Source organism: Saccoglossus kowalevskii, chromosome 2, assembly GCF_978046115.1.
Source record: "Saccoglossus kowalevskii chromosome 2, keSacKowa6.1, whole genome shotgun sequence".
NCBI classification, from domain to species: domain Eukaryota; kingdom Metazoa; phylum Hemichordata; class Enteropneusta; family Harrimaniidae; genus Saccoglossus; species Saccoglossus kowalevskii.
This window is the reverse complement of record NC_140642.1, coordinates 6,859,819-6,872,997: the sequence shown is the minus strand read 5'-3', so window position 1 is coordinate 6,872,997 and position 13,179 is coordinate 6,859,819. Positions and strand designations below refer to the sequence as shown.

General features: G+C 36.9%; 1 protein-coding gene across 1 annotated transcript in view; it reads right to left on the bottom strand.

Moving 5' to 3' along the window:
• Window positions 1–13,179, bottom strand: part of LOC100375904 (usherin) — a 49,358-nt gene that overhangs the window by 2,443 nt on the left and 33,736 nt on the right. Inside the window, exons 45-61 of the mRNA XM_085504456.1 lie at window positions 12,927–13,129; window positions 12,582–12,790; window positions 12,066–12,165; window positions 11,491–11,770; window positions 10,987–11,174; window positions 10,120–10,486; window positions 9,561–9,758; window positions 8,682–8,836; window positions 8,369–8,570; window positions 6,935–7,042; window positions 3,443–6,585; window positions 3,050–3,169; window positions 2,715–2,953; window positions 2,077–2,300; window positions 1,330–1,503; window positions 791–871; window positions 160–410 (exon numbers count right to left, since the gene is read on the bottom strand). Of these exons, the coding sequence (XP_085360582.1) occupies window positions 160–410; window positions 791–871; window positions 1,330–1,503; window positions 2,077–2,300; window positions 2,715–2,953; window positions 3,050–3,169; window positions 3,443–6,585; window positions 6,935–7,042; window positions 8,369–8,570; window positions 8,682–8,836; window positions 9,561–9,758; window positions 10,120–10,486; window positions 10,987–11,174; window positions 11,491–11,770; window positions 12,066–12,165; window positions 12,582–12,790; window positions 12,927–13,129 (6,242 nt within the window). The remainder of the gene's footprint in view (window positions 1–159; window positions 411–790; window positions 872–1,329; window positions 1,504–2,076; window positions 2,301–2,714; window positions 2,954–3,049; window positions 3,170–3,442; window positions 6,586–6,934; window positions 7,043–8,368; window positions 8,571–8,681; window positions 8,837–9,560; window positions 9,759–10,119; window positions 10,487–10,986; window positions 11,175–11,490; window positions 11,771–12,065; window positions 12,166–12,581; window positions 12,791–12,926; window positions 13,130–13,179) is intronic.

The window sequence follows — 13,179 nt, the reverse complement described above, 5'->3', positions numbered from 1 at the left end:
GAAAGCCAAATTACACATGTGCCGGGCTGCTGAGTGCATTGGAAATTGAATAGTTATTCAATACAAGGATAAGTATTTTAAGCCGGGAAAGGTAGGCATGTATTACTATGGCAACACATGCTAACATTCTTATTACTATAGCAACCAAGCTATACATACCATAACACTTTCACTGGGTGCATATCCACATGCATTAAATAAATAGTTTCCTCTTTTCTGTCTTGGAGGTAGAGGTGGTCTCTGTCGTTCATACGGTTGCTTTGGACCACTTTTATGCAAGAAGACGGCAATGATAACAAATAATAACAATAACACCAAGAGCACAATAAGTGCAATAAACCAGACAGACTGGTACCATAGAACATCTGACTGTGCTTCATATGTGCCGCCATCACCGCCACTACCACCACCTTTAATACACAAAGCAATGAATAAATACAAAATTTAAATCAGAATACTGTAAATGAATTAATATTTACTGGATAATCACAGTGACCTCTTGCTAAGTCCAAGCAAAAAAAAGTGACTTATCAAGGACAGATAGACTGCATATCATTCTTCAGACATACTGCTCAGTTGGAACCAGAGATCAGAATGGTGGATTGTCCATATTGCAATGAGTTTTATAGGGCTTTATCAGAAAACCTAGAAACTTGTAAATCTTCAATAACGCTGCTAACATGTTTCATATCCCAGTATTTGATGTAGCAATGGGTGTTAAATGCCGATGACATCGACAAGTTATCAACAACACATTACACTATGTACATCCATTACACAGTATACTTACCAAATGTTGATGGTTCATACAGTATAAGTGGAGACGACGCCTCTCCATGTGTGGTTCTCACTGACACAACAAATTCATATGCTGAAAAAAAATACAGTGATTATATGACTAACCATGTTAAACAAACTCAAATCTTTTAAAGCATATCCAAACTTTATGTTGGGATTTAGAAAATGCATAATCATTGAAAAATCAAGAACCCACAGTACTATAGGTGATTCATATCTGGCTGAGGGCAGTAACAAACTAGTTGCACGTACAAATAGTTTTTCATTTGATACCTAGCACTGTACCAATACTGTAGATACCAGTATGCGATCATCTGTCAGATAATTCCTAATAAGATGCAAGCATGTCGCCTTCTATTGATCACGTTATTTAAACAAGAATAACAAAACATGAGTGTTTTTTTTTTACTTCACAGTCTAATCAATTGTTCATCACTTGTGTCACAGTGTACCATACGTATTTTAGTCTCTGTACTGCAAAATTATTTCTTTTTTAACCATATTTTATGTACAAGCTTAGCCTGCTCTTACCTGATTGACTGTTGGGTCTATCCACTTTAGTAGCATGACCACTGTACACTTTGGCAGCATTTTCAGTTAAAGTATACTCCACCAATTTACCATTCAGTCTAAAAGACTGGCTCCAATCCACAATGATTATGCTACTATTAGACACTATACTCGGTTGTCGCACGTAATCAGGCACTGGAAAACGATATGTAGAAAGTAGGTCAAAGGACACTGTTGTTGTTGTTATTGTGGAGACACTGAAGTGAAATCATCAGTGTTTTGCATTATATCTGCATCTTCTGAATATGATTTCAGATCTGTTTATTATGATAATCATAATTCTCACAAATAAACAACCACTTTCTGGATCTTAAACCGGTCCATTTTTATTGAACTTAACTATGTAATGAGGCAAGAAATTTGTTGTTTCTGCATTCAGTGTACATTTATATTTATTGTGTATAATTATAACCAGTGGCCACTAAACTTGAATAAAATAATTGCAGAATTGATTAACACCAATTTTAAATGCAAATTGACAACAATGTACTTTACAATATTTTGGTCTGAAATGTGGTATATATTCTTATCCAGTGATGTTCTATTGCCTAACACCACTATGGGAATTATTTCCCACAAAAAAATCAAGAAATTTAGTTTTTAATTAATTACAATTGATGGCTTATCCCTTCATACATGTACATTGACATTCTCTTTTCCACCAGAACCCATCGTAATTCTGAAGATGACAATAATGTATATACTCACATCTTGCATAAGTCTGACCGGTAGTGATGGAAGATTCAGCAAAACCTGCCACGTTGTATACAATCACTTTCCAATCATACTCAGTATATGGCTGTAAACTAGTCGCATTGAACTCCATCACTAAGTCTATATCAGTGTAGTACACCTCAAAGTCACCTTCAACACACACCACATCTACAGGCTGTGACACGGTGGGACAACTCTCTCGACCTAGAAGCTCAAAACTAAATTTGAAGGAAAAAAAATATGAACATGAGATTCACATGATCTGTATCCTGACGATTTCAAGATGTTGGTTACTGGTGTCCTGTGTTACATCTAATCATAGGCTCAAGCAAGGAATTAGTTCTAGTAGTCACAATTTTACACAGTATATCATCAAAAGTTAAATTGTTCCCTTTTATTTGAAATTCAGGTGAGTCTGATGGGCCATGCATACCAATTTCATTCAAACGTGCATGATGTGATTTCATAAAAAAAACAAAATTTATCTTGTATAATGTATAATTGATGTACAAGAACCTCTGGAAAGCAACGGTATTATCATCGGTTACACAATTAAACAGAATGAAACTGAGGTAAATTATCAACAAATTTACATCAAATTTGTCAATCCTGACAGATCTGACAAGCCTTACCTGGTAACTGGTCCATTACTTTGAGCCGGGTACTGCCACGTCAGGTACATCCATGATGTGCCAACATCTTTCACAACAGGTGCAGATTGGTTACTTGGAATACCAGGCTCTGTCACTATGACAACTGCATCACTTTCAGCACATCCTTCAGAAGTACAAGCCACAACGCTGTACTGATAGTATGTGTTGGGTTGCAAGCCAGTGATGATATGTACCAGTGGCCTGGTTTCAACAAGAGTCTGAGAAAGAATAAAAGTTTAGATCATTTCAATATTGATAGTTTCCACTTGAAATTCAACATTTGAAGTTTAATCGGAAATTTGTTGATAATTTACCTCAGTTTCATTCTGTTTAATTGTGTAACCGATGATAATACCGTTGCTTTCCAGAGGTTCTTGTATTGTCAATGTCAACTGATAAGCATGGATATCAGATATTATTGGCGGCAACATGCCCTATAATAAAACACACAATGTTAGATTAATAATTTTTACAGCAAATATATTCATAGTATCATAGTTTAATAGTACTGGTATATTTATGAACTTATTGAAATAAAATGTTCCTATAATTCAAATTTATAACATTAACATTAACATTAAGACATTCCAAAATGCAATATTCATTTGTTTAATTTCTTAACGTACATATTTTGAAAAACACAGCACATAAAAACACAAATAAAAGTGAAAATATAGATATGTAAAAAATGTAAAAATGACAGTTACCTCTGGAGGTGCATCAGGCATCTTGATTCGTGACCATGAACTTGGAGCTCTACCAATGCTATTGTACGAGATGACCTGATATTCATACTCATAGCTTGGCTGTAATGATGGATCCATATCATTATATTCCAGGTCAGTTGTATTGACAACCGAGACAAGACCATTTGTATGTCCTGTGTATGTCTCATAGTGTCTACGCTTCAGTTCATAGCCAAGAATAACACCATTCGGTTGTTGTGGCAGATACCATTTAACGTGAACGCCATTGTCAAGTGGCGATAATAACGGTGATCCTTGGTCCGTAGGTTCATCTTGGAGTGTGTACACCATTTCTCTGTCACTAAATGCACATCCTAATTCAGTGCAAGCTTGAAGACGGAATTCATATTCTGTGTACGGCGCTAAACCATAAACAACTTTACTGTACTCTAGAGCTGAGAACACCAATTCTTGGTCAACATATAAGTTATATTCAATAATTTCACCATTTGGAAACAAAGGCTGAGACCATGATGCCCGTATGGATTCCGAAGACTCTGCTACAACACTGTCTAATTGTACACCATCAGGACTTGATTGATCAGTGCTTGCCCTTGCTGGTGGGCTGACTGCACTGCCTTCATTATTGAAAGCTGTAACGACATATGCATACTCCCGTCCCGGTGTGAGCCCCCTCCCATTTTCTCCAAAGTCCTGATACCGTATTCCTTGGCCTTGATAAATCAACTGACTGTCACGTCTGAGTTCATACAAGTTGATTTCACCATTGGGATTCAAAGGTTCACTCCATGTGATTTCAATCGCCCGTGCACTGATCACCAATAACAACGGTGCCTCCATATTCTCTGGTGGTGCTTCCAGCGGTCGTCCAAAGACAGGTTCACTCCTTGAACATCCACCACTTGTACATGCAACCAAGACAAACTCGTACTCCTGATACGGTGTCAATTCCATGATTAATGTCTGAAGTGACAATCCGGTGTATCGTAATTCTCCATCCACTTCGATTTCATAGCGACTAATTTCACCAAAACTGATTGGTGGTTTGGTCCACTTCACCTGAATGGCCGTAGAACTGTACGGTGTAAGCTCCGGTGGAGAAACAACACCAGGTGAAGACTCCAATGTTGTCACTATGGTTGGATTGCTAGTGGTACAACCACCAGAATTGCATGCTGTAACAGTGTACATATATACCGTGTAAGCTTGAAGATTAGTGTCAATGAACTCCTTAGGAGCGTCAGTAGGAAAGCTAAATGGTGTACTGGTGTTTCTTTGTATTAAGTATGGTTGGAGAATTCCGTTACTCTGTGCAGGCGCTGACCAGCTCACTTTCAGTTTTGTTGGATAATTGGTAACGTACTCAACCCGTGGTGGATCAACACCGCTTGGAGGTGCTTGGCCTGTTTCCATAACAACCCAATCACTGTCGGTAAATCCTTTTGAATTGACTGCTCGTATCTTGTACTCATAGTGTGTGTATGGTTGTAAATTTGAATCCAGATAGCTATAATCTTCCGACTCTGTGTCAAATTCAGAATACACAACCCGACTATCTGTGTATACAGGATCATCTATAGCTCTTTTCTTTCTTAACTGTATCGCTACCGATCGCCTTACAATATCATACCTTATAATGGCACCATTTGGATCAATTGGTGGTTTCCACTGCAGCTCCACTGCTGTCGCATTTGTGAACCCAAGAGTTGGTGCAGGTTGATTGGCAGGAGGAACTTCAGCTGTTGTAATAACCTGTTGCTCCCCTCTGGAACATCCCATATTAGTACATGCTTCTAAAACCAGTGTGTAATCTGTGAAAGGTTCTAAGCGTCTGAAAAGATACTCTTGATTCAGTCCGACGTAAATAGAAACCATCTGCCCAGCTGTATCCACTTCATATATCTTGTACTCAGTGATATCACCATTAGGAGATGTCGGTTCATTCCATTTCAATAATACAGATCTACCGTCTGTCATCTGTTCCACAATGAATGATTGAATGCCAGATGGCACTCCTTCCAGTGTTGTTACCTCCGCCCATGTTCCACTACCCTCACCAGCCGAGTTCATTGCTACAATACGTACTTTGTATTTGGTGAATGGGACCAGACCATAAAATGGCGCTTCTAAGGTCTCACCATCAACAGTAGCCACTCTGATAATAGGAGACTCCAAAGTTGGATCATATATAATCCTCTGATATTCAATGCTATATGCAACAATGACACCATTAGGGAATAGCGGTTCACTCCAAGTTGCAAGAATTGAAAATGAACTCAGTGCCTGTAGGTTAGGTGGTCCCATTCCAGATGGTGGTGATTCTAGCGTTTTCCCTTGGGCCCAACCACTGTCAACAGATCCTTGTGAATTCTCTGCTCTAATCTTGTATTCATACATGGTAAATGCTTCCAGGTTTGGACTCGCATCAAGGAAAGACAATACATCACCATCCACAATATTGATTAAAAGTTCCTGTCCTGTACCGTAAAGTCGTCTTAATATATAATATTTAGTAATATCACCATTTGGGTGAACTGGTGGGTCCCACGTCAGCTCCATCAGAGCGGAACCTAGAGCTTTTACTGTTGGAGGTAGTTGCTGCAATGGTGGCGATTCCAGTGTCTGGACAATAACTGTGGCTCCCACTCCACAACCACTTACTAAGCAAACCTGGACACGCACATCATATTGAGTATATGGCAAAAGACCATCAACAGTAACCTGTAGGTTTAAACCGGCGTACTTTATGAACTGATCAGGTCTACCACTCCATATCATCACTCCATATTGAATAATCTGACCATACGGGTAAACAGGTGGATCCCATTGAGCAGTAATCTGTGTAGAGCTGTCTACAGTAACTCTAGGTATCGGTATTCCCATAGGTGTACTGCTGGGAGTAGTCACAATATAATCCACACTCTTTGTAGTACCAGCAATCGTAGATGCTTCAATAGCATACAAGTATCTGGTATTCGGTGAGAGACCAACATCAGAATACATCAGGTTTAGACCATTGTAGATATCAACGCCATCACGAAACAAACGATAGTTGATGATCTCACCGTTTGGTTTTGTCGGCTCATACCAGTAGATCTCCAGTGTTGTGGCACTAACAACAACATGTGTTGGTGGTTCAACGCCTAATAAACAATCAACAAGGAACAAAAATCAGTATAGTTGAAAATATTGGTTAAAGTTAGTACAGATTTAGTACAACAGATATAGTGAAAGATTACACATTATTGGAACACTAATACAAATGTGAGATTAACTCAACTATATGCCAGTAATTTATATATTATAGCATTTGTGATTAGTCAATGTTTTATATTGGCTGACCCCTGGCCATCTCTGCCCAACATGTTGTAAAGATAAATCCCAATAATCTTGGGTTCAAACAGGTTGCACAAGCTCTGTACCCTTTATTCATTTCATTATTAAAAGTGTTGTTAAATAGGGTTATATTGTTTTATCATTGTCAGATCATACCTTGAGGTGGCGCTTGTAGCGTGGTCACCGACGCTGTATCACTTGATGTACAACCAATCACAGTACAAGCAGTAACGCTGAAACTGTATTCAGTATATGCGTCAAGACCTACGAGACAAATGTAGAGGATGAAATAAATACACAATATTATATATTGGCAATGGTTACAAAAGTTTAAGAAGGAATAAAAGGTTACAAAACAGTAAATAGAAAAACAAAAACAATCTAAGCTAATACATTACAGATAATAGCAAGTATAAAATTATGATACTACGATAGATAGAAAACAAAATGCAAAACTCAAATAGTGAAAGAAGGTTGTCACCGGGGTTGCTGTCTTATTTCAAAACACTTCTTTAGGTACCTTGCTACGGGGAGTGTTAGGCCACTGTTGTTTAGCAAGGTTATGAATTGTGTCTTTGGTGGCAAATTTTTAAAGTTTTGGATTTTGGTTTTTACCATTTCAAATAGGACATTTCTTTCGGGGGTATATCTTTTACATGACATCATGAGGTGATACTCATCTTCTACTTCATTTTGATCACAAAGGCTGCATAATCTATTAGCAAGGGGTATTCCTTTGTGTCTGCCAGTCTCAATTTTCAAGTTATGGTCACTGAGGCGGAATTTAGTTAAATTTTTGCACATCTCAATGTTTTTCAGGGTAACAAGGTATGTTTCGAAAGCAAAATTGTTTTTTTTTTAATTCTCTGTATGTTCTTAATTTTTTTTTTTTATTTTGTTTTGATCGATTGTCATTATGTAATTAACTTTTCCAAGTTGATATGAATGATGTTTGTATATTTTTGTTGATTTGTCCTAATTGCCTTGCTGTTAGAGTTTCATCGCTGTCGATCAGGTAAGACTGGTTGATGTTATTTAAAAGGGAATCTATATTGGTGTACCATTTACTATTAATTTCTTTATTTTCTTGGAAAGCTAGTTTTAGTAATGGATTTGACGAGTTCTTTATACGATTAAAATATTTTATCATTTGTTTTTTTCGATAAAAGTCTCTAATGGGTAACGTCCAAGTTCGCCGTATAAACCCATTGTTGTAATGTTTTTGGATGTACCCAAAAGAAAACGAAGATAATTTATATGTACATCTTCAATTGGTGATTTTGGTGAAATTTCATCTCCCCATACATCACTACCATATATGAGAATTGGTCTAATTAGTTTATCAAACAGAGAGAGTGACAGTGGTATACTTAGATTTTTGCCTGTTTTTCCCTTTAAGGAGAATGTTTCAGCAGCAGTCTTAACAACTAAGCATGGAAGCAATATTTTTGCTAAACACAGTAACATTTGTATATCTCTTATAAATATTTCATGTATTGACACTTATCTTCAAAAAAACACAAAAGGTTAAAATATTGATAACAAGAAAATAGTTGAGGTAAAAGTAAATTAGGAACAGAGAACACATACCTGTGTACGTATAACTAAAACTACTAGTATCTGATAAATAAATCGGTGCTGTATATCCCTCACGATATATTTGATATTGTGTAATGACACCATTAGGTTGACCCGGTATCTGCCAAGTTATAACAATGCTAGTTGAACTGATAGCATTTAGCCCCGGGGCAAAAACATCAGCTGGCGGGGCTTCAAGTGTAGCAGCGGTGACCTTCAAAACAAAACAAAACAGAGAGTTTCAGAGAATTTCAATCATCAGTGTGAATATTAAAATTAATAGCATTTCACAATTTATGATACGATTCTCACTACGATTACTTACTGGCTGACTGTCTGTACACCCTTGATATGTGCACACACGTAGCACATACTGGTAGTCTTCATACGGCTGAATAGCACTGGTATCTGTGTAACTCATATCCATACCACGATACACTTCAATATTATCTCGTATCAACATATAACTTGTAATTTGACCTAAAAATATATATCAGGGTTATGAGATATAAATTTATAAGTATGTTACACACAGTTTGTTATAGAACTGAAATAAGTAAATGTACAAGTACATATGTACATCAAAACATTAAACAGTGAACACCGAAATAAAACGATGACGAAAACCAATATATCCCTATTTTTCTTCTAACATTGGAATAATCCATAGAGCATTTCTAGGAGTGTTTGTTTTAATATTGGTACTTTCGATAACAACAAATCAACGCTTCTAGACACTTCCCTGAGTTTGTAATGGACAGTAATTTACCCATGTTAAAACTACATGCTACTTAGAGAAGGTAAAGTCAGTAATGGCTGTAGATATGGCTGAACATCATTATAGACAATGTTTGAATAGCGTCATATTTAAAGTACAACTGTGGTTTATAATCAATATTGCAGATGGTGCTTTGTGGATGGTTGATTTCATGGGCATTATGTTTCTCTGTGGTGGACTATCTTCCATCCACCAATGTTTTTTATGTTGTTGATTGTTTACAACAATAGACTAATTTCGACTAATTTGTAGACAATACATAACTAGAATACAGTAAAAAACACTTACACTCAAACACAGTAGGTGAATAAAAACATTTTGAGCAAAGAATTATTCTACGCTTGAATCCAATAATACATAAAACTAAAAATATAAAACTAAAAGCACATACTTTTAGTTCAAAAGGGCAAGTATATGCTCACTTACCATTAGGTGATGAAGGTGCTACCCATGACAGGTATATAGTGTCTAACTGTCCCGGTCTAACACTCCATTGGGGTGGCAGTACACCATCTGGCGTGGACTCCTCGGTTGTGGCTCTACTGTATTCACTTGTTACACTTCCTATAGTGTTGGTAGCCATGATGGCATACTCATAGGTGGTAAATGCAGATAATCCATCATCTGGGTTGGCAGAGAAATGCATTAGAATTTGTTAATACTGTCTTCAATAAAACCCATTAACCTTAAATACAAGAATGCTGACATGTGTATGTCAATGTATTACGACCGTAAAGTCTGTATTAGAAGCCGCATCCCTAATAGAAGTCGCACCCATTCTTTTTAAACAATTGGGAACCAAAAAATCATCATTTCTCATATGTGTAGATGCTCTAATAGAAGCCGCACCCCCTCTATTGGATTGTACCATTTTAATAGAAGCCGCGGTTTCTAATACAGATTTTACAGTACTACATTTATGTTCTAATGACCACAATGGCCAGCAACAAATGCACAATAAATTATTATTTTCTGACTTTCTTACCTATATAAGTGAATGTATTAATGTCAGCAGAATAAACCAACTGTGCTGTGGTCGCACATAAATCATTCCCACCAATGCCTGGATCAATTGGAAGGACTTGTTCATAATACCCCGAGACTGAGCCACAGATGTAATTATTACGATCAAAGTCACACATGTCACAGTACGAGCTCGTTGCATACATGATTGGACAGACCACGCCTGTACCGCATTCCTGGGCACCAAGTGTGCCCTTATCAGCACAGACTTCTTCTGATGGATTGTATCCAGCATTGTTACAGCACTGTTGAGTTACTGAGATCTTTTCCAGACCACAGCATTTCTCATTAGATGCAAGCTTCTCTGTAAGACTGCTGTATGAATGAGCCTGTGAATAAGAACAAAGTGTTCCAATACAATATACAAGACAGAGTACGCGTACAGTTTGCATCACTTGTCAAGCAATAAACTGAATTCCAGCCAGTCCATTTGTTTATTGCCAATTAATTACACTACGCATCTGACTCCCCAGACACCTGCATGTTTCTCTCGAGGAGTTTCTGTACCTCAGCATGAAAAAATAGGCCAAACTAAATTATCTACCTGTGTTACCTGGAACCCCAGGAGGTGTCATGAACCCTTTTGGGTAGACTGGCTGACACCAAGTCAAACCCCCTTTATCTAATTTGACAAATTTCTAACTTAAACAATAGTTGTAGTAATTGAAACTATTGATACATACAATAACGAACAAAAGAAACTCTAAGCAAAATTATAAGGTACAACTCAAGCACAACATCCTGGTCCTGGGCCAGCCTGGCTAGCTAACTCATCATTTCCAAAATACTGACAATATTCATAACCCACATGATATGCCTTTGTTCCTACCTGACTATTGCCAGTTTCATCTTCACAGCAAAGTGTAGTGGATTGCTCCACATAACCAGTACCACAGCATTGCTTGGTGTTATCCGGTGCATAGGCCGATCCACTAACAGTGTCTTCACAGCAAACCATGGTGTCACTCACAACAGAGTCACCACAACACTGTGAGTTGTAACCATCATAGAACATACCTAGAAATCAATGAGAGGTTTATTGTAGTGTCTGATAATTTCAAAAACAAACCACATTTTCAACATTTTACTGTAATTTGATATTAATTCCTTGCCAAATACATGTGCTTTCCCATTCCCTGCATGTCTTGATCAAAATAAAAAAAAATACATGGGTTTATTTAGTAAAAGGCAACATTACATCAGTTGATAGTGGAGTTCAAAGGTTAATTACAGTATTTGCATAGAAAATGCCAGGTAAAAATATTTTAAATATTCACTGTATCTGTGATAACATTGACCATTACAACAATACAGGAAATGAAATTATTCTAACCTCTACAGCAAATCTGAGGACCATCACTAGTATATGGAATTCCTCCACAGCATGCATCACCATAACCAACTATAGCTCTATTCTCATTGGTGTCAATGCAACATATCTGTCCTGGAAGTACAGCTAGGTACTGTCCATTACAACACTGGTATCCGGCTTGAAAGCTATGAAACTGTCCTCCACAGCAAATATCAGATCCACTATTCCTCATGGGAATGTAGTTATCATTACAGCATTCATAGTTACTTCGGTATTCGTAAATGTTAGAATTACAACATGCCTGCAAAAATGAAATAAAAAAAAGTTTAACACAGCCATTTGCACTCATTGGCCTTAGTTGCATCTAGCATTACTGTTCCAAAGCAGATAAATTTGTTTTATCTCCGGTCGGAGATGGTATGCTTAAAGCCAATAAAATACAGTTACTGTAATTAAATGCAGGCCAATGTTTTTTTTTGGTGGACAATTTTTTTTCAATTTTGAAAACATTCAGATTCACATCATAGTTATGGTATACAAGTAATTCTGTAAATACTGTCATAACGATGGAGAGAGTAAACAAGTACACAACCTACCTTATTACCAGAATAACATGTGGTGCCACATAAACTCTCTGTAATTCGACACTGCACATAAGAACAACTATTACTGTCTGAAATATCTGGTGTCTGGGGTCTGTGAAGAAAAGTGTAACAAATCAATATTTAAAATTCAAATCAAGTTTCCCTCTGAAACAAGCACTGTACCTTCAAGTGTATTATCTCATATGATGTAATCAGCCAAGCTTTTATGCAAATTTTGCCAGACATAAAGAAAAATAGTACAATTCCTTCACCAAATTTGCTTGTTTTAGGAAATTTTCACGTTATGTATAAAGGATCATTTAATTACAACTCATTTTTATTATAGAGACACTGTTATTTACGTAGACAAATAAGGTTCCAAGAGTATACATATAACTCCTTTAGTTACACAATGCTCAAGTCAATACTAATAGAGAGAAATTCATGCAACATGGGTCGAGATACTTCTCAAAATGGATATGAAATATACAAAATGTCAGATTTACCGACAAATCGATCTATACTTACTCTGTATTACATGCAACTAAAGTTCTTCTATATATATCATAGCCTTGAAGTACACCATTTGACTGTGATGGTGGCAGCCAATCAACAGCAATAGAGATTGAACCTAGAACACGTAGATTGGGTGGGTCTACTCCATTAGGTGATGCTTCCTGTGTGGTTGCCTTGGTTACATCACTCATATAACATCCAAATGAAGTACACACTTCCACCTGAATAAATGTGAAAATGCATAGAAAGCTCTTAACGTTTCATGATGTTGTTTTAGTATTCTCATCTTTTTATCATCTTTTAACATTTTAATTTTGATCACACTTGGTGTTACTATGTACACATGTCAACACGTACCTTAACATCATACACTGTATACGGTTGTAAATTGGTTACTACATAGGATGTAATAACACTATCCACAGTATCAATTATCACATCATCAACATAAACTGTATAGTTCAATATATCACCATTGGGACTCTCTGGTGGTTGCCAGGATACACGAAATGCTGTACTATTAATAGCATACACGTTGGGTGGAGAAAACCCTTCTGGAGCTGCAAGAAAATAAAAACAGTGATAAACACGGCACATACAGCACACAAAT